This window comes from Leptidea sinapis, chromosome 7, assembly GCF_905404315.1.
Source record: "Leptidea sinapis chromosome 7, ilLepSina1.1, whole genome shotgun sequence".
NCBI lineage: Eukaryota > Metazoa > Arthropoda > Insecta > Lepidoptera > Pieridae > Leptidea > Leptidea sinapis.
Window position 1 is genome coordinate 529,621 of NC_066271.1, and position 23,261 is coordinate 552,881.

Sequence of the window (23,261 nt, forward strand, 5' to 3'; positions counted from 1 at the left end):
AGTAACTAATAAAAAAATTAAATAATAATAAAAGGATAGGAGGAATAGAGAAATATCTTCATTGGTGCAAGACAATCCATAAGCAAAAAACAACTAGTCTGGATGTCATCACAAAATAATAGGCGTAACTCTATTGATGTCATGAGAGTCAGGGAAATGGAACATAATTGGTATCAGTAAAGTAACAAGATTTGGGGAAAGCATAGAAGACCATAGAAAATACATACTAAACCATATTGGTGAGACACCGGGATTATACGGAGTGGGATTCATGGTTAAAAGAAACCTTGTCAAAAACATACAAACACTAAGAGGGATTTCAGAATGGATTGCACTTCTCAACATTCGTTGAATGATCTCAACTTCTCAATCTGAAGATGGTGAGGAAGAACAACAAATTATGGTCTATGATCCAGGTGTATTGGCCTACCAAATCAAAGATGAAATAATAAAAATCTAAAAATTCTTCTAAAACCTACAATCTACCATTGCAAATGCATCCAAAAACATAAATGTTATAGGAGAATGAACAGATCGGCAAACAAAATAATTGTGAGCCGTCACAGGACGTCTGGCAGACGTGAAACATCGAAATTATTTTGTTGGTACAAGTAATAAGCACAAAAGTAAGTAACTCCAGAAAATGATGACAGTTTATCTAATATACATTTATTTTCTTCATATACAAAATTTTTTAATTCAAAAATTACTTAAAAATCGTGTCAACTCAATTATTTTCATTAGTTACTTCGGTAACAGTTACATTGGATGTTGCCTCTGACGGTTCAACTGTGCCAATTGGTCGATGAAAGTGTATAATTGGAGTTTACTCCTTAAGAATCTATTATCATATAAGGCGCCCAGTATGAGAAAAATATGGAGAGTAAAGTCTACTCATCAAATGACATAGTAACGATTTTCTCATTTAAATAAAAACAGACTTTGTCTATTTACAAGGCAATAAATAGCATTGTATTTTCCTGTCGGCCACCTAGCGTTCCTTTTGAAAATTATTTTATTTTGAAATAAGAAGTGTTGTGGCTAATGTACGTTAGTTTCCTAAACTTTATTAGATGGCGTTGAACCACAGACACCCCATCTAAGTTCAAATTAAAAATAAAATATAATACTAGATTAGACATCTAGCGTCACTTTCATAAACTATTTCGTATTTCCAAATCGAACACTGAATCTACCGAGTAATACGACAACATACCGGTTTTCGATTGATGGCGCTGATCACAGCTTTTAATAATTAGGTACCTGACCATAAGAAAAATCACTATTAACTATGAAGTTATTTTATTTTTTAATATCTATATTTTTTCTAATTAATACGCTTATTAGCTTCTACTGTATGTCTGTTTGTAACCGACTCCATTAGACTTGATTTTGTTTTGTACCTGTTCAAAGACAATCGTTCTTGAGGAGTAAACTACAGTCGTGCGTCGGAGCTGACGCACACACTTTTTTTTTATAAAAATGAAATTAAAATCAATTTATAATTAATATTTATATGCAATTAAAATTGTATAAATTTTAATCTACCATGAGAGTAGATTATACAATTACTATATTTTTACAAAATATACACGTACTTAATGCAGGCAAATGCACACTTGAATCAAAAAAATACAATTTACTTACTCATTGCTATATATATAGCTCATAGCTTGGTATTGTATCATAGTGCGATTTTGCTTTCTTTGTCTTGGCTGCACACTTTCACTTTCTGAATTATCGCTATCAGACAATGTTATTATTACTTTTAAATATATCTTTGCTATCAGACATATTTGATCGTAATAAATAATAAATATAAGAAACTAACAATGAATCTATTGTGTAACAGTGTGTAGGTCAAATAATTATATAATAAATACTTATATAATTGTAAAAATAATTATGTAAGTTCTGTTTTACCACAATAAACAGAACTTTTGAAATTCGGGTTACACCTAATAAGGACAAATTTTAATAATATAGGTACTAGGTTAGAATCACTGTTTAAGCATTTACTCAACAAATGAAAGTATAATAATTATTAGCATTAAATTATTAAAATAATTATGTAAGTTCTGTTTCACCACAATAAACAGAACTTTTGAAATAAGAAGTTACTACAAAAAAAAAGTACTACCTAATACGTATAGGTGGCGGTAACAACAATATAGCGTGGCGAAGCGTCGCTAAGGCCTGCATCGCCACGCTAACAATCAGGTTTACCCTCCGCCTATAGATGTTTCACATCAAAAAGTGGAGAAGAATATATCATAGGAAGTCTTGGATTTGGCAAAAGGAGTAGAACGGCTCATGTCCTTTGCTATTGGAAATAATTGAAACTAAACCATCCCGAACAGGATTTACAAAAAGAAATCATCAAAGAAATGGATATGGCCGGCTTTCTCTTGGCCTTATAGCTTATTTTAAATATTAAACCACTAGCTAACGCACATATTGACAACTGAAAATTGGTTACGCATCATCGAGATTTGCTTTAAACACAGAATGTGTGATTGTCACTTGTTTGTTTTTATAAATGTTAAGTACTTTACCTATGTATGGTATTGATGCGATAAAACCTCTCTGTGTGTCCGACATATTGAGGTCACACTTAGCAGAGGGCAGCACAAATGCAAATCCAACTGGTTCTACTACGGCAGCCATCAGGAAAAGTGACAGGTTAAGAGTGTATTTAATATTGTACCAGCCTGTGCCTAAAAAATCAGATGAAACTTTCATTATTACCCATTGACGTACAATACACAACTAGACTAACAATCACGTTAAAAAATTGACTGAATCAAATCTCTGCCCCACGCATCTTAGGCAGAGTTTTCGTTCAGTCGTAATCTTAAGAATCTTAAGCTAACATAGTCCTGCAAAACTGTATGGACAGTTTGTCTGCAGGATCAAGTCTCTTGTAATATTTGACAACATTGATGCTTATATGAACATTGATTTTATACAAGTGTAAATAACAAAAATTTATAACAGGCAACATATAAATAGGCAGTGTTGACAATAAATATTACTTATCTTTAGTTTTAAATTTTCTTATACTGGTTTTAAGTCGGATGTCCTCAGGCAAGCTGTTTAAATAAATACGGTAGGCGTTTTTTCAAAGTTCTATCGTGATTGTGCATAATTGAAGATGGGTTATGTTATTAATTGTCATAATTGTTAATGGCTAATAAGTACTTATGTTATGCGAGCCAATAACTAGAAGTTCAGTTTTATCTGCATCTAGCACAATACCATTGTCGTGTGACCATTTGATAACAGAGTCAATATCCTGCTGAACCAAGCGACACGTCTCAGCTAGGTTTGTCTTACACAAATTATCTTGCCCCAAACTAGGCATACCCTGTACTATGGAAACAAGACAACGATATAATTAATATTATATACTTAAACGTACATTAAAACATCCATGACTCGGAAATAAATGCAACCTACAAACCTACCAAGATTTAAAGGTGCAGCCTCTAGCTCAGTAGGCAGGGTCACTAATCACTGGGCTATATGGGTCATCATGTTTCATGAATGTTTTCATGTTATCTGTGTACCTTAGTTTATATATACGTACACAATGTACATGTAATAATAAAACTTAAGGAATAGTAACTATCACAGAACTGAAAAAACTAGTTTTTCTGTTCCGTGGTACCTATAAACTATATCATCGACGGAAATATCCCATATAGGGGGTCAATTACAAAACCCTACCAGTCTACAGCTATTTTTATTTCAGAAAAATTCTCCTGAATTTGTAAAACAACGGCGGCTTAAGTTGTACGTCCTGTAGGGGCTCCATATTGGTTTTATTTAAATGGCAAAGGTGTAGAGTAAGTAATTCACACAATAAAAAAGCTAGCAAATAACTGTTGTTTTGTGATTGCCGAGACGTTATTTTTTACAGTATTTGAGACCATCTCTATTTTTTATATAAGAGGGGGCAAACGGGCAAGAGGCTCATGGGATGGGGAGAGGTGAGGCAACCGCCCATGGACATCCGCAACATCAGGTGTGTCAAGAAATGCGTCTCAGGCCTTTAAGGTATGCTTAAGGGAGTATGCTTTTTTCTTGAAGGTCCCTAAGTCTGGGCGCTTTATTTTTAAATTGTGCGAAAACTACCCCTATAACTATCACCCCAACTTTTTTCTATTTTCATAATAATAATATTTGAGTTTAACAAACTGATATAATAATCTTTTCTCTCGGTCTAATAATTTAAGAGTTATTGTTTATGAGTTAAGGCGAGGTTTTCCCAACACTTAAGGCAAAAATCGCTCGAACGTATATCTATAAGATTCGATAGGTACGCATAGACACGGGCATGGCTGAGAGACGATACGAGCGATGCGGGTTAACAACCCCCTCTGCGGAAGGACCGCGTAATATTTTTTAAAACTTACAGTTGCCAAGAGTACGAAGTACTGTGATATTTTATGCATTTTTGAAGTGCAACTTTTTTATCAACGTATGAGAGAAATGTTATATTACGCGCAAAATTATGATTTCAAGAATATGGGTATCGTAACCGAGGTTCTCGAGGGTGCAGAGAACGAATTGGGGATCATTTTTTAAATCCAAGATGGCCGCCGCGCACGGCGGCACGGGCCTACTGCTTGTATGAGCGAGTATGCAACCAAGGCATCGCGTTTGATTTATTACGAGAAAAATTGATATAAAATAATTCACAAAGCGAATTGATAAAACCAACGAGGAAAAATTATAAATACTAATAGACTATCGAATAAAATAAGTTTTGTGTAGCTAGCTATCATAGTTTTATTATAATATAAAACAATTCAAATGAAAAAGCCTATTTTTCAAAAAATAAATCTATTGAGATTGTTTTTCGTAATCGTGTTTTCGAAACTGCCATAATTTAGATAAAGAAATGAAGATAAACATGTCAAAAAATTGGAACCGTAGTATTTGTAGAAGTAATTTAAGTAGAATTTCAAAAATGTTAGTTTTTAGGACTATAGCGCCTTAAGAATATGTAAGAGTACAAGTAGTTGCAGGCGCAAGCGCAGGTAAGCGGCAGGCGGCACTGCTCCTTTGTTGATGTCGATGTATGTGAGTGGATACGGAAACCAAACAACGCCGCGCCACTCACATTTGTGACGAACTTTTATAAGGCGATTGTGAATCTAGTAGTTAATAGTACATCAATCTGATAACTATTAACAACTGATAATTTACATTAAAATTGTGACACTATAGATAAGAGGGCCTACCATCAACTTTTAATAAGCGATGCGATTCCGATGCAGTTGAGTTTAGGTACCTAAACCGAATCACTAAAATTCGTACCATGAAGTGCCTTTTACTGAATGGCGCTTGGATCGCTTATGAAGAATCAATGAAATAAATTTGTCTGTGGTCCGCGGTGTGAGACAGAGATGACGCTCTATAGTCGTTGCATAAGTTTGTCTCTCTTACTCGAAGTCTATTAAATAATAGTAAGTAATATAAATAAACTAAATCAGTTTGCGATTCAGTTGATATCATTTTTGACATTCAATCGACATCATTGCGATTTAATCAGTTGATTTGACGTCAATTAGATAGCTCTAAATACGTCGTGGTACGAAATAGCAAACAGTTCATTTTAGGTTCTCAATTGAATCGCAATAAGAGTTCATGGTAGGCCCGCAGGACATCGTCGGGCGATTGATATATCGACTATATCGATAAATATATCGACGGTGGAAAAGGAAAATTTACTAAGCGACATGAAGGTAACTTTACAGGAGAGCAAAAAGAAATTCGTGATTTCAGAAAATAATTGATAAAAAAATATCGGTTTATTGGATTAACTTGATTTCAACGAAATACAAAAGCTAATAATACCTTTTATTATCTTCATTGAACAGATGTACGTAATTTTGTGTTTTAAACGAGTTAGTGTCGCGTAGTAAATTTTGAACAAAAATGAGAAACCGGAAAAAATTACCAACCGACAAGAAACAAATTATTAAATACAGGAAATAAATCGTTTATACTTCTTTTTGTATTTTTTAAGACCGGCCTGAATATTGGATTCATGATCTGGGTAAAATTCGTCAAACACCTTCCAACAAGCTGTTAACGACAGGATAAATTTAACCAAGCAACAATATGTTTGTGGGTGTTGACTGAAATATTTTAATTTGGAGCTCGAAAAAAATGAGAACATAAAGCTTAAATAAAGACAAATAAAGAAAACATTTAAAAATCGACTCACTTTTATTTTGTCTTTCGTAATAGTTTTAACAAAACAATAATAATAAAAAATACCTTTCTTAAATTCTTGGAAACAAATGGAAAGACAAAACCTTAACTACTAAAATCCAAAATCAGAACTGAGTTTCGTTTTTACAACCAGCTTATACATAGGCTTTTTCTACTTACATATCTAGATTTAAACGAAGATTTATAAATCAATTAGACTAAAATGCTTAAAATGAAATCTATGTACGTGTTACATGAAATAAATTAAAAAAAAAAAACATGTTTAGTAGATTTAGTAATTAGGCCTTCCAATTCCTTTACCTCTTTCATTAATGCAAGATCTTCGCTTCATAGCTGTGAATATAAAAAAAATACAAAAGATTTTTAAAATCAAATAGAAAATAATTTAAATAACCTAGCTCATGTTAGTAGGTGTAAAATTTATTATTACATAATTCATTATCTATAAACTTAGTTACATCGAAAGGTGAAAAAATTATTTTAATGAAATTTACTTACTTTTGAAAGCAGTCTGACCGGCGTGAGTGAAGACACTCGGGATAACCAAGCGACGCGGTGCGTCGCGCCCTGAATGTGTTTTTGTTCCTAACAGCCCTATTAAGCTCATACCGCGATGATACTAAACGACCACGCATCCCTTACAAATCTGACAACCGCCGTATTCATATAAAGCTCAAATCACGTGACATATATCTAAGCGACAAAAATGTTTATAAAGTAGGCAGATCATGTTTTACCAAGCGACATACTACCAAATTGAACTTATTCAAGAAAAAATTACTAAACGACATATTTTAAATAGTGAGAAAGGGCAATTATTGTCTAGCCGCCAAATTACAATAACATACGGTATGGTAAAAATATCTAAGTCAAAAATAAAAATTAAGCAAGAGGGCAAAAATGTCTTAGTGTGTTTTTTTAATTTTTTGGGTCCGAGTAAAAAAAACTAAAAGCCAAAGTACTAAAAATAAAAATCAGGTAAAATTTACTATGTACAATATCTTATATTGGAAAATTGTCTATGTGGTAATTTTTATAAAAAGGTTAGAAAGTTATCGTTTAGTCGCCGAAAACTATAAAAAATCACCTAAGATTCGAATACCTAAGCGACATCAAAAGTCATCATAGAAGCATGAGAGTGAGACTGAACGATGCAGTTTTTTTTTCTGAATCGTTTGGTGTGTATAACTCAATATCGCAAAAAGTGTCGCTTGGTAAATTTTGCCTTTCCACCGTCGATATATATGTGATACTCGGGTATTTATTTCTGAATTAAGAATATTATACATTTGATAAATATAAATTGTTCTCCAAAGCCGCCTAGACGGTTTGACCAGGGGATCCGTGTGTTTTAATTAATAGTTCTGGGTACTAATTTTGTAACAAGAATTGATTGACAGAAAGATTGTGATAGAACAAGTTTTTAAATATTTAAGCAACAAATACTTTCCAAAAGATACAATTTAACATATTCTTAAATTTATTTTTATTGGGCTAGTGTCTAATATCCTCGGAAAGCTGGAAAACAGAGATGGCGTTTGTTAAAGGTTCGATAACTCTCTAGCGGCTAAAGGCTCACCAGCGGTAGAGGATGCTCCCGAGTACCTAGACATTTACTGAATAGTATATATTTATGGAATATTAATATTAATGTGGATTGATTACACTCATGAACAGTACAATGCTCTTCGCGTTCAATACAACAACGCATTCAGGATGCTGATGGGACTGCCTGCACTGCATCAGGTATGTTTGCCGAAGCGCATATACAGTGTATTTTTTTTAAGTGTCTTAGGAAACTGTCTTAGGAAACATTAGGTACTTTTTTGTAAAAAAAATTGGTATAGTCAAAATTCTGGTCAAGTGTGAGTTGTCCCTAAAAATGATTAATTTTGATGAAATTTTTTTTTTCGCACATCTACTCAGTTTCATGAGAGGACCATTTTATTGTATGGGAAGAAAACAATCGGGACAGCAGAAGTTAGGTAAATTTAATAAAATAATTTTACATTAAAGTAAATGTTCAAAGTGGCCTCCCTCTTGTCGAATGCAGGCACGAGCGCGTTTCAGAACACCTCTGGTAGCTTTAGACAAGGCGTTGTGATGTATGTTGTTCAAATGATAATGCAGTGCGTCTTTTAACTCTTGTACCGAGTTGTAAGTATCTGCATAAATTCGACCGTTAAGGTACCCCCAAATGAAATAATAGGGCCATTTGTGCCTATCCAGCGATCAAGAAAATGTTCATTTAAAAACTGTGTAGTAGCGATACTATTGTGGGCAGGGGCGCCGTCTTGTTGGTAGATGATATTATTCAAATTATTTAATGGAATTGCCATATCTACTAAATCCACAGCCATGTTTAATATTTCCTGATATTTTTGACTATTCAATGTTCCATGGTAAATTTTAATGGCAAAGATTTTATTATCTAATATTTCACACCAACAATTAAAGGAAAAGCGGACCTGGTTATGGGTTGCCGTAGTTCGGAAGGGGTTTGTACGTGCCCAAAAATGATTATTTTTTCTATTGTACATGCCATTGTTTGAAAAATTGCATTCATCTGTCCAAATAATCCGGCTTGGAAAAGACGGGTTTCTAATCGAGCATGCTACAAACCACTGGCAAAATGCTAATCTCCGGTCAGTGTCTCTTGGAAGCAATGCTTGTACAAGATGACCTTCTATGTAACACTTGTACTTGTAAGCCTTCAATACCTTTCGTACAGTAGATCTATGCACACCGATTTTGTTAGCAGCTTCCCTCAATGAGGCTTTTGGGTTGGCTTCAAAATATCCTAAGATTGCGATAGTTGTAAATTCATTTATTACTGTGGCTCGTCTCTTCCGTTTTAGTGTAAAACAGCCTCCCTTTCTTAAATTTTTCACCAGTTTGTCAAAAATGTTGCGGTTCAAAATTTTGTTGATCGCGGTCCGGATAACGTTCCCGATACCACTGTACAGAGCTACGATAATTTACAAAATACGCTTCAATTAAATTTACTTTATGCGAGTTTGATAATTCCATGACGAAAACTTAACATAATGTTAACTTTAAACAATAAAATATCAAGTAAAATACTGTTTGTTTCAAGAAGTTCCAAATTTAAAATTTGTTTTTTTTTTTAATTAGATTTGTAAGGTAAGGTGCTCGCGTAAGAATACCTTAAAGTATTTTAATCCTTTTTAAACCAAATAAAGTGTTCCGAATTCAAATGTAAAACTGGAATAGGCAATATTTTTTTTAATAAAAACCTTGCAGTGGGCAGTGGTAGGCAATTTACACGGGTTGTAATAAATAAAACGATTTTCTTAAATTTGACTAACTTATCACATCCCTGGTGCTCAGAGTTCGGTCCAGTACCAACGGCCTTCTGAGAGCTTTTGTTGACGGGTTTCATTTTCAATAACTGTGCTTTTATTGTATGGTGCATGTGTTGACAAATCGGGCCTGTCAGGCGGATTTTAATAGAAAAAAATTGTTAATTTACTATGGGATATGTAAACTAAAATTTGCTTAAGTTTGTATTTTATTAAGTCGGTCGGAATGAGATTTTTATTTTATTTTTTTGTTTATTATTAACATAAACCGAGAATGTAAATTGAAATACTTTCTAGACTCGCGAGTTATCAGATCGTGATCCACAAATTGTGGTAAATATTGACCGTCTATTGCAGGTTTCCTGCGCACTACTAGCACCGCGGATCTCTGATACCGAGGGACTAGTATCTTATATTGAAACATTATATTGGTTGATGGAATGGAGTTTGTGGAACACCTGATGGTCTTTGAACATGAGAGGAATGATTTGAACGTTACAGGCCTCGAAGGCTACATAAGAAATGTTTCAAATGAGCACGAATCCAAATGTATGTAAATAGCTGTTTATGTGTGGTTGTAATAATGGATGGAGTTTGTAACGTGGAATAAGTTAAGGCTTGGATGTATTGGAAGAGGAGGATAAACGAGCATACGAGTCATCTGATGCTAAGTGATCACCGTCACTCATAGCTTGTTCCGCGACACCAGAAGATCACAACAAGGATCACGAAACAACTCAGTGTGATAAAGACAACTTAATTTATGGATTAGCGTTCGAGTCACCTGATGTTAGGTGATCACCACTGCCCACATTCTCTTACAATAGCAGAGGAATCACAGGAGTGTTGTCAGCCTTTTCGAAGAGTGTACGTGCAGTTTTGACGGTGCCCATCTCGAATCGACCTGGAAATACCGCACATGGACGCTCATTCCGTAATTTGGTTGTACGTGGAAGAATGATTTTTGAAATCCGCACTGTAGAGGAACTCCAGACATCCAGACTAAGAGGATAATATTATCCTAATTTAGTGCAACGGTGGTTTTTTTAAACCAAGGTATAAGTCTCTGAAAAACTACTAAAATTACCTGCGACACTCAGAGCAAAATCAACATCTGCCTCGCGCACGTCATCGTGATCGCCAGATATTGTTTTCAAATTATTATCATTCATTTCATTCACCATTGCACCAAAATTTCACGAAATGTATAAAAACACATGTTTATATGTAAAATATACTCAGTATACGACTGCCAGCAATGGTTGCTAATTAGAACTGCTTGTAATTGGTTGCGCGGATCTCGATAACATCATTATGAATATCCAGATGTAATAAGCACAGTCATGTTATCTTTCTATTTTTTTATCGTAATATGTGCTGTTACCTACACTTTGTTCCAGATTAATATTATGATATCAATAAAACATTATTGTATTTTAATCCAGTTTTAAACATCTCTGAGTGTTTTCTAATTCAGAATTAACAGGATTAATGTATGAAAATTTTAACAACTTTTTCTGAGTTTAAATATTATTATTTTAATCGAAGTATTTACCCTCCTTTTGTAGTGGTACATTTCAGGTATTTCCGGGAAATTTATTTTTGTACCAACAGTTGAACTCTGGGGACCTGGACGCAAAACTATGTGATGATATTTTGGAGAGCAGTACTTCTTGATACAAACAGTTTTACCATCTAAAAACTTGTCCAAATTGCGAACAATTGGTCAGTTACGGTCGAGTCGGTTCTTTTTAAATGCACATTCTGCAGAATTAAAACGATTTCCATGAGAGCCATGTATTAGGTAGGTCTCGTGGAGTAAAAATGTTGAAGTTTGATCGCGAGTTAGATCGTCGATCCATTTTGTGGGGAGCCTGCCAACACCTGGTCTTCCGATACGTGGTCCCCATTCGAGGACTTCACTGCCCCAACGGCCATCTGTCCGTCGAACTATATGCCCTGCCCACTGCCACTTCAGTTTCGCAATCGCTTGGACTATGTCGGTTACTTTGGTTCTCCTACGGATCTCCTCATTTCTGATTCGATCTCGCAGGGAAACTCCGAGCATAGCCCTCTCCATTCTCCTCTGAGCCACCATGAGCTTTCTCATAAGGGCCATAGTTAGCGACCACGTCTGTGTACCGTAAGTCATCACTGGCAATACACACTGGTTGAAAACCCTCGACTTCAGACACTGCGTTATTTGGGTCGTCTTGTCCATGTTCATTTTGAGCCCTACTCCTTGGGAAGCTGTATTGAGGCCATCGAGCATATATCTTCCATGGTCTCTGCCATGATTACGATATCGTCTGCGAATCGAAGGTGACTGATGTATTCGCCGTTGATGTTGATGCCCAGTCCGTTCCAGTCCAGAAGCTTAAAGACATCTTCCAACGCAGCGGTGAACAGCTTGGGTGATATGACATCGCCTTGTCTGACTCCCCTCTGAAGTCGGATAGGTTTTGAGATCTGATCCTGGAGACGGACTGACATGATGGCGTTTCTATACAAACACTTCAACACTTCGATATATAGGTAATCAATGTGGCACCTCTGGAGAGACTGATCGAGACCTGGGTGGTGCACCCAGGTCTCGATCGAATCAAAGGCTTTCTCATAGTCTACGAACGCCAAGCATAGTGGCTGGTTATACTCCTCTGTCTTCTGTATACCTTGCCGCAGCGTATGTATGGGGTCTATGGTGCTAAAGCCTTTTCGGAATCCGGCTTGTTCGGGAGGCTGGAAGTCGTCGAGCCTACGCATGAGATGATTCGCGATAGCCCTAAAAAGCTTATATACATGGCTCAGAAGTGATATGGGCCTATAGTTCTTCAAAAGCATTTTATCGCCCTTTTTGAAGAACAGCACACTATACTTCTGTGCCATGCTTGCGGCGTTTTGCCCTCGAGAATGACGGAATTGTAGTTAGACCCTCCGGTCTTAAATACAGGGTATCACTAGCTCTCAGAAGCTCAACTGTAATTCCATCAAAACCCGGCGCCTTGTTATTTTTAAGCTGTTTTAGGGCCATACTAATCATAATACAGATTGGATACAGATAAATATATATTATGAGCATGGCAATATCTTGACATACTCGTAGCATGCTGCCACATATTCTTTGGTAGCTTGATGCGAATCGACTTGTACCATCGCGTACATCATTATTTACTTCTGTCACTGGTATTCCTCGGGGTTCATTCTTCAAGTCTAAGTTTCCTCTATGGAAGCAATTACAACGAACATGCACGGCGTCTTTACTAGCCCTATCTTGTCAAAGCACAGTTTTGATATTGCGAGCTGTTTCAGTTGCGTGTATAGTTAGTTCGAAAAATATAAAGAAATTTTTAAAGTATTTACTTTTAAAACTGAATAAAAAAAGGAAAAAAGTCAAACAATTCAATGTTGTACATTATTTTATTCTAGAATGTTCTAGATGTCATGTTGAAAAAGTCTCACTGTAAATTCTTGAAGCTAGGAAGGAAGTTTCATTTTAACCAGTGTCCCAAAATGCAATATCATATATATAATATTATTATGTTTGTTCGCTAGTTATGATTCTGTTCATAGCAAACTCAACTTAACATATTATCATAATCACAATGTTTTATGAGCAAAAATAATTATAGCTTAATCTTGTTAGTAACGTTATCTTTACTACTTATTTGTAGGTTGGATAATTAGGTGATAAATAGTAAGAGATAAAAATATTTACTACGTCACAGAGTCTAAGGTTATCACAATTCATAATTAATGACTATGCAAAAAATTGTCTGCAAAAATTAGTAAAGTGAAAAATGTTATAATTAATAGAGACGATATAAAATAAATTATTGTATGTCTAGGAATTTTGAAAAAATATCATCTTATCATCATAGTTAGATAGGCAAATTTTGTATCCATGCCCGTAAGGTTGTTAGTTGACAATAATAATATATTTTTAATTAAAGAGGAGGGCAAACGAGTGTACAGAACCAGCGCCCCCCACATTCACTTGCAACACCAGGAAAACAGTAACGTTGCCGGCATTTTAGGAAGGTGTTCGAGGATTCTTTGAAGGTATCGTCGTATGGTCCGGCAAATTCCATTGTTTGGTTAGTCTGGGCACAAAGTTCTTTGAAAACGAACAGGTGGTAATGATATCGAAGTTGATTGCATACCATGCGAAGGTGGAATTAAGAAGAAAAATTAGTGTTAATTTTTCTATACAAACTTTCTCGACTGTATTATCCTTGGAGTCGAACCTTAGATTTAATTGAATATCATCATTATAATTATGTGTTTTTCTGTTTTGCTTTTTTAATATTTTTGTTTTTGTAAGTATTTTTTATGGAAATAAGGGACGAGACGAGCAGGACGTTTAGCTCATGGTAATTGATAGGATCTGCCCATTACAATGCAGTGCCGCTCAGGATTCTTGAAAAGCCCACAAATTCTAAGCGGCACTAAAATTGAGCTCGTCACCTTGAGATATGAGATGTTAAGTCTCATTTGCCCAGTAATTTCACTAGCCACGTCGCCCGTCAGACCCTTCACGGCAGAAATAGGCACCGTTGTACTACCCATAATGTAGCCAGCATCCTGTGCAAAAGAGCCTTCCACTGGTAAAAAGTGCTAGTCTACTTGTTTAAAGCAACTAGCTCATATACCCTGCAATCAGAAGCCTAGTTTACAAATCCGATAACAATAAGCGAATAAATTTAAACAGACTGGCACGGAAAATTCCATATACGCATTCATTTTCTAAAATTTATTTACTTTATTTAGTATATTGTTGTACGATTCTTGAATCGGAGAAAGTCATCAATGTGTATAGACGCAATACTGCATACCTTGAATGGATAATCTCGTCAATCACGGACATCAACAAAAGTGTAAACTGTGATGCGTGTTCATATTGCGCTTTAACTTTTATTGATTAAATTTACAATCTTGACTTTGTCAGGACTTCTATAATAATATAACAGGTAACAATAACGAAGCATAATTTTTTGAAGGAAGTTCCTTATGGGAAAGATGCGGAAACCCTAACCGGGAAAAAACGTCCGGAACGTAACTCTCTTCATGTACGTCGAAAAGTTGCTACGCGACAGTATCTTGCTGACTATTATTTATAATAATTAATTATTAATAATCGACAAGTAAGAATTATTGACATTTGACACATTTCTGACAAATTACATTGATTGCTTATTTTATTTATTTAGAGCATTGGTAACAAGGCCAAATCAAACCAAAAAATAATTAACGAATAATTAAACATATTTAAATAGGTTTATAACTGCAAAATTACATTGACATAAAAGCAAAACTTAATGACGTTTATAGCACCTTTTTGATGATATTGAAGATATACTTCTTTGACTATTATACGTTGCGCGCGCACTAAATATAAAAATAAAAGTTTTCAGAAAGAACAATGGCGAAATTTTACCTGACTATAAGAATAACCGTCTAAGGTTAGGATGGTTACAAATAAAAACTTTGCTGATAGATTGACTTGTTAGAAAAAATTGTATTGCAAAAGGAACCGGGGAAATAAATAAAATATTTTATTTCCACTTTATAAGTGTCACAACTATGAAATCGCATCCATTTTAGGTTACATCAAGGAAAGCTATCTGTCAATATGACTGACAGCGACGAACGAATGATCAATGAGTTTCTATACCTGTCACCTATGATCTACCTAATACTTATAGTTACCGCGGTTGTGTTGTTTTGTGCTTTCTTTATTTTAATAAGTAGTTTTTACTTTATCTGGCTTGTTTTTGGACCTTTCTCTCGTTTTAAACTCTGAACCTCATTTTGAACTACTTCTGAACTACTTCTACTTCTCTATTACCGGACTATGATTTGCCCCACGATTTGGTCTAACGTACCTACTCTGTTTATATAATAATAAACATAAAATAGAATATTTGCTTGTTTCATTTACTGCTACCTACTTCTACAAAATAAGATATTGGATTGAGAAAAAGACATTAAAAAACTAGGTACTTATTTTACCAGATATTTAAGATTATAAAAATGGAAGTACTTAGTTTAAAAGTCGACCAGAGCCTTAAAATCGGGTGTTGGTTAGGTACACTTTAGAAGTAGGTACCTAACGAATATGGATTGCCCATTTGACTTCTCTTTTATAAATCCTCTCTCTGGTTTATTGCAAATAAACTGTTATTACCATTGCAACAAGTTTCCATTTTATCATAATATAATACTCAGAGTTGTTAACCGTAGACAGTTTAGTAATATGGTATTAATTAATATTAACTATTTGCCTGCTAGTTCCTATCCTTAAAGATTTTTGGAATTGGTGTTATTCAGTGTTGTTGTTCTTGGAACATGTTAGTTGGAATATAATAGATAAGTATAAATTATAGTTAGAACGCTAAAGTAATAAAAAGAAAAACCTAACCTAAAAACTCAAACAAAATAATCATTTATTTCTCCACTATCCCGGTTCCAAATTAAAAATGAATAATATCAGTAGATTCAGAAAATTATAGTGAATTAATTAGTATACGTCATTTCTTGAGACGCTACCATTAAATTTTAAATATTTTGTAGTATGAAACTTCGCCATTGTTCTTTCTGATGTTTGCGACATTAATTATTTTTTTTGGTTTCTACGTCCATTATAAGCCAATACAGCCGTATTCGTTAATATTCAATAATTAATTTCACGATTTTTTCAATATAGTTCTTTCTACAAACGTAGAATAGCATGACGAATAAATAATTTTAAGGATTTGTTTTGTTACGCCAGAGCAGTATAGCTTCTTGCGTGCATACATAAGTATACACATACTTTTTTTTATTTTAGATAGTGGATTTCAGTGGAAACTGTCAATTTTTTTTAGTAAATCAGTAAAATTAATATTTTTATAATAAGGAACTTCATTCCCATCCGGTGTCCCACGACACCACACGGTTTTTTTTTATTTATTTTAGAATTCAAGCAAAATTTAAAGAATTAACGTCTGGACTGTTGCCTCTCAATATATTCTTAATAATGTTATGCATCTACATAATGTTAGGCACATAAGTGAATTTTCTAGAAACTGTCAAAACCAAAATGTTAACACCAGGACCAAAAATAAACTTATAATGCCTACTACTCGGCTAAGTGTTTTGTGGGGCGTTGTATAAGTTTTTACAACAAGATCCCAGAAAATGTTCAAATAAATATATGTATTACGAAATTCAATACTATAACATAAATGACTCTCTTAATGATACCACAGATTGCGAATGGAGTGACCGCCCTCAGGCTATTAAATATTAAATTTTACTGTTCGATTTTACATTGTACCCAGATTTTATAAAGAAAAAAAAGCCCGCTGAGATGCGCTCGTTCTTCTCAGGTGTGAGGCATACCTTTTGGAATAGGTGGTAGTTTGACTTTCAATAAGTGATATAATATCCTGTTTTGAATAAAACTACTTGAATTTGAATCTATCATTTCCGATTTTTCCATTTTCGTGTCAAATGCATTATTATCGATAACACTCTATATTTTATAAAATCGCTAAAAAAAAATTTATGTATTATTTCGGAACTCAATGTATAATTATCAGTTTTAAATTAGCAGTAATAAATCTGGAAACTAATATATTTGTACATCTAGCAATTTTACCAAATTCTTTATATTGCTCTCAGACTGCAAAGGTAGCATTGGCAATCTAAAGCCGAGTTATTAGTTGATTTATTGAAATGAATCTAAAATGGCGTATTTATCATTCTTCTTCAAGAAGACTCTATTATTGTCACACGCTGCAAAACAATATTTTTAAGTAATCGAAGTACGAAAATGCAGCGATAGTAGACTATTCTTCCAAACTATTATTTTGTAGTTGATACTTGGTACAGGCAGCCATCAGAGTCAACAGTGTATACTTATTATGATGATGTATCTCCCAATAGAACTATTCTACATCATACCTTAATTCAATTATTTATTAGCTGCTTATTATTTTTCTTGCGGCTAATGTCTTCGAGGACAACCACATCGCTTAACATTATTGTTTAATTTCATAGATATTATTTTCTTTCCAGACAACATAGTTTGAATTTGTGATTGATTTTGTGTTAATATATCAACTTCTTCTCTTAAATCATGTAACAAGTTTTCCACGGGAATTAAATTTTGTTCGTAAATGCTAGTTAATATTTCCTGAATTGTTCCACTTTGCTGTAAATCTTTCTGCGTATCTAAATTAAAAGTACCTGTAAACAATAAAGATTTTAATCATATCGTTGCTAATATGCAAGTCACCTTAAATCTCAATTTGGGAGCTGGTTACCGATTATATTGAGCCAAACTTACAAGTTTCAGTCTACTGACGCAGACGGTCAGCAATTGGTACATTATAGCTAGGAATTCAACGCTATTTTATAGAAATAAAAGTAGAAGGATAAGTGCGTCAATTAAGAAACTGCCAAACCATTGCCAAACAAACCACGGGCAACTGTCTTAAAAAGCTAGCATTTTATTAGTTATGAAATGTTTTGTTTGTTGCAGGTATCACAGCGCACTGCTTGTTTTATATCATATAAAAGCGTAAAAAGTAACAGCGATCAAACAAAAATTGTTATACACCAAGTGTGGCCATAAGCTTCGTTAAAAATTAAAATGCATTTTTTTATGACGTCATAACCTTAATAAACTTATATGTATGAAGTCTCCTCAATAAACAAAAGATAGTTCTGTTCGAAATGACTACCTTTGGCCTGTATGTATGCCTTAAATCTATCTGACCATGAATCACTGGACTTACGCACTGTTCATATGGGAAATTTAGTTACTGTTTTTTTAGGACAGGTTCAACTTTTATAAAGTTCGGAAAATTGGCATCTAGCCAACATTGGGTAGTTCGGGCCTTGTGACCAGGCTCATAGATTCTTGCTGGAATGTCCAAGATATATATTCAAAAAGCGATTTGCTAAGAGGTTTTGCAAAGCGATCTTATACATATTCTTGAAATACTTTATCTGAAGTCTTCACATATTTTTTACATAAATATAGTTTTATGAGTCCCTATAAGACGCCGTCCATCAAACCATGACTGGTGCAGGATTTTGACCAATTGTGAAGCTTATTTAGAGCTATGAGCGCAAATTTTGTTGTTTAGCTTGAGGTTTTTTTTTAATCAGTGAATAGGATATTTCCATACTTTTCATCCACGTGTCAGGACAGTTAACATGTTGATCATTATTCATTATATATATATCATCATTCTCTCCACTGTCTTTTACTGTAAGGATTAATCAACCCCTAAATCTAGGGCATATTGTTTAACACATTCCATTATAGTGATTTAATCAACCTCGGCAAAAAAAGTGAACGAAAATGATCAAAGTTAATAAACATGTTCCACGTTTGAATAAAAAAAATACTTTTTAAGTTGTAATAACATTTATGGCCTGACTAGTTATAAATAATATAACAAACCTTGGTTTGACTGTAGGGATAGAATATTGTTTTCTTTTTTATCTTTTCTTATTATTTGCAAGACGATGTCCGTATCAGCATCTATAGGAATTTTCAATTGATCATCATTTATCCTTATTTTTGACTTTAATGCAATAATTGAATCAGTATCTGGTGGAAGGTTCGTGGAATCAATAGTTTTAAATATTTTTTTATTTTTCTTGTCAATATTCATTTGTATCGCAAAATCTAAACCAAATAATTTTTCCTCGTAAGCATTTGATGATCCTCGACTATTGTGGCATTCTCTGTCTCGACTGCTGCTACTAGATGGTTTTCTATCAAAATCTTTTAGACGATTACTTTGACTAGAAATCCTGCCTAGGTTTCTGTCAACCTTACTTGGTATAGTCCATTCATTTTCTTTTTGCGGTAATAAATAAGTACCGTCACCATGTTTAACCTTGTAGATTGAATCGGGTTTTATCGAGTTTGCATTTATTTTTTGTATTGAGACACTAGATTTATTTGCTGCCGATTGACTTGATTTTGTATCAGACACGTTTAATGTGGGGGCACTAACATTTCTCACATCAATTTTATTAGATAATTGTTCATCCCATGTTTCCAGAGTAGTTTGATTAAATTTGAGTTCATTGTTGGAGTTTACGGATTGCGCAATGTTTCTTTTTTCTATGTTCGTAAAATGCAATAATTTACTTTTTTCATCTGCTTGAAATTTATCGGAATCAGAGCTAGAATTAATAAGAATTTGCCCTTCATCTTCAGCTATATCATTGAGTTTCGTTTGCGTTTTTTCGGTGAATAATTCTTTACTTGTTTTTATGGTATTCGGGTCCATTTCAGGGTTATTAAATAAATCACCTGTTTTCTCATCTATACGGACTCTTTCACCTGCTATAACAGAATGGGCAATGTCCAGTCGATTTGATGATTTTATTGAATCAGTATGATATTTAACAAAATTAAAGTCAGATCCTGTATTGTTTTCCTCTGCACTTAAAATATTATCCTTGATATTGTTATCGTAGGAGCCTTGATGACTACAGGATTCATTGATATTTACCTCTAATTCACCAGATGTTGATACAATTTGTGGATTTACTTTAGAATCATCATAATAACCAATATTCACGTATGATGTTGAATCTCTGCCAATCTCATAATTTAATTGATCAAGTTCTTTATTTTCGAAATTTGGTTGATTCGATGACTTCCCATTATATCCTTCACTTTTGAATTTTTCATAAGAAAAATCTTTATCTTCACCCGCGGGATTCATGGCAGACGTATTACTTGATTGGGTATTAGTATCCTTCTTTTTTAATGCTATATTATCCGTAACAAAATTTTGTCCCATAGCTTCGTTGTCTGGTTTCTCTCGTGTAATATTTTGCGAGTGAGCATTCATATAAATATCGACAGTTCTAAGTGCTTCTATATCTTGTAGTGTTGCTTTGGAATAGTTTTTTATATTTTTTATTGAGTTTATATAATTCAAATTCATAAAATAGCCATTATTTTCATTTTCAGTATTTGCTTGTATTGACTTTTTACTCTCAAAACTGTACATTGACTGTACATTGGGTTTATCCAAAGGAAAATCATTCATATTTTCATCATTGGTTTGATAAGAGTTAAGATCGGCACGCTTTTCCTTATTGTTATCTTGGCCAGTGTTTAGTTTGCTCTCCATTGGATCTAAGAAATATTGGTTAAATTTTTTCATTGAATCATTATGATATTTAACAAAATCAGAGTCAGATCTTGCATTGTTTTCCTCAGCCCTAATAATATTATCCTTGATATTATTTTGATTGGAGCCTTGACGATTACGAGATTCATGAACATTTACTTCTGATTCAGCAGATGTTAGTATTGTTTGTGGATTTCCTTTAGAATCATAATAACTTACATTTCCATATGTCATGGAATCTCTGCCGTTCCCATCATTTAGTTGAACAATATCTTTATTTTCAAAATTTGCTTGATTCGATGACTTCCTTTTAAATGCTTCAATTTCAAATTGTTTAGTAGAAAAAACATTATTTTCACCTGAGGAATATTTTGCTGAAGTATCGCTTGATTGTATATTGATATCTTTTCCTAAAAAATTTTTTCTATTTTTTATAAAATTCATATCATTCGAGTTCATGTCTTCGCCATTATTTTCATTTTGAGTATTTCCGTGTATTGACAGCTTACTCTCAAAAACCTGTACCTTCAGTTGTTCAATTGGTAGATCACCGTCGTTAAAATTTTCATCATGGTTTTGATAAAAGTTAAATCCGTTTGGCTTTTCCTTTTTGTTATCTTGGCCAGTGTTTTTTGTTCGTTCTATTGGTTCTAAGAAATATTGGTTGTATTCTTTTGTTGATAGACGACTTTCATTATTTTTATTGGTAGTGTGTTCAATGTCAGATGCGTTCGTTGTCAATTTTTCATTATTCATCTTATTGGTATCAAAATTATTGTCTTTATACATGCTCGATTTAACTAAATGTAGTGAACCTTCGTGAGTTGAGAAATGTTCAAGTGGTTCGTTCAACACACCGTGTTTATCTAGTAATTCATGTCCATCAGCGCATTGTGCATCATCATATAATTGTGACGAAAGCATTTGTTGTATGTTATCAAATTTGGTGATTTTGCTTTGTTGATCATCAATATTTTTATCTAACGATACAGCTGTATCAAAAAAGACACTATTATCATCAACACATTTCAGTGTTTCTGCAATATCTTTCGATAAGGTATTTTCAATTGGGTTCAATGAAATATTGCTATAATTTTTTTCAGCAGGACTCTCGTTCGTGTTGCCTAAAAGTATTTTTTCTTGTTCACTTAATTTTGACTTGTTTTCAAGAGTTTCAAGAGAGTCATTCAATTCTTTAACAGTATAACTTTTAGCTGCATTGGTACTTCCTGAATTTGATAAAGTTTCATGTAAGGATAATATTAGAGGAATTGACGTTTTGGAAATAGGTGTATCAAGATAGATTTTGTGTTCATTATCACCAATAACATTTATTTCTACTCGGGTCAAGGGTAATTTTTCTGAAATTTCTTGGTTATGTTCTAGTTCTATTTGTGTTTCATTATTAGTATCATAGTTATTTAATATTCCACGTGTATTTTTGCTAATACTGCTATTTTTATCATTTTGCTCTTTAAATAGGACCGGGTTATGGAATGATGACCCTTCATTCCTCTTACCTTTTACATCTTCAATTGATTCTATATGATTAAAGCTCATATCTCGCTTGTTTTCAGACTTAAAAGCAGTTTGTGTTTTATGCAACAATGAATTATCACTACAAACACCAAAAAAATTCTCTTTCAATTCAATTGTATTTTTATCTTCACCAAATTTAAGGCTACTTTCTGATTCCTGAAAAGTTACAATTGATTTATTTAATGTTACATTACTTGTAAATATAAGGTTATATATTAATAAACTTTAACTTTATACTATAACACATAATCTCAATATATCAACAACTAAATACGTTTTTTGTTGATATTTTTACACCTACCGTAAAAGCTTTAATGGGAACCACTTTGTCTGATTCTTCAAAAGATTTATTTTTATTATCGTTATCAGCTAGAATATCATTTAAATAAGTTGTAGGATTATAATACAATGTTTTTTGAAGCTCATTAAGAGATTTGCTGTTTTTTTGACATAATGTCGTACTTGATCTTATAGATCTTACTTCCCCTTTTCCTGCAAAATCTTGATTGATATTACTCACGTCAATTCGCTTTATTTCTATTGTTGCATTTTCTGTTGTTATTTCTCCTCCAGAGAATCGTTTTTCAAAATGCTCAGTATCATCTGCTTCAGTGTCAGAATTTTCTATCTCTTCGTGATTTGGGTAGAGTCCAATATCTTTATAATATTTTTGCTTTAATTTCTTCATAGCATCACTGTTTTTGCGAGCCTCATTAGAATATCTGTTTCGAGGTGGAGTGTAAAATAAGTTTGGTTTCTCTTTTGAATATCGTTTAATTTCACTTGATTTTTGGGGATTTCCGTCTGAATTTTTGTTATTAAGATTTTGATCACTTGATATAGTTGTCGCTGGATAAGTTATTATAGAATCGTCGTCCATAGTTTGATATGGTAATTTCCGTGACTTTGAGGATATCGCGTCTATCTTATCAATATGGTTACAGTTATTAGCTTGAGTATTCGATGTAGATTCAATAGGATCCGTGCAAACATTCCTCTTTAT

At 33.5% G+C, this 23,261-nt stretch overlaps 1 protein-coding gene across 8 annotated transcripts in view; it reads right to left on the bottom strand.

Annotated features, from left to right (window-relative positions):
• The window catches only part of LOC126965512 (synaptic vesicle glycoprotein 2C-like), a 40,662-nt gene extending 18,439 nt beyond the window's left edge, over positions 1-22,223 (bottom strand). Inside the window, exons 1-3 of one of the 8 annotated variants that reach the window (XM_050809157.1) lie at positions 19,024-22,223; positions 17,514-17,798; positions 2,583-2,717 (exon numbers count right to left, since the gene is read on the bottom strand). In XM_050809157.1, the coding sequence (XP_050665114.1) occupies positions 17,557-17,798; positions 19,024-21,643 (2,862 nt within the window). In that variant the 5' untranslated portion in view covers positions 21,644-22,223 and the 3' untranslated portion in view covers positions 2,583-2,717; positions 17,514-17,556. Of the gene's footprint in view, positions 1-1,647; positions 1,665-2,555; positions 2,718-10,656; positions 10,869-13,246; positions 14,220-16,846; positions 17,101-17,513; positions 17,799-19,023 lie in introns of those variants that run through there. The other 7 variants (XM_050809156.1, XM_050809158.1, XR_007729547.1 and 4 more) reach the window with 7 other exon arrangements.
• Positions 22,224-23,261: the final 1,038 nt, after the last annotated feature.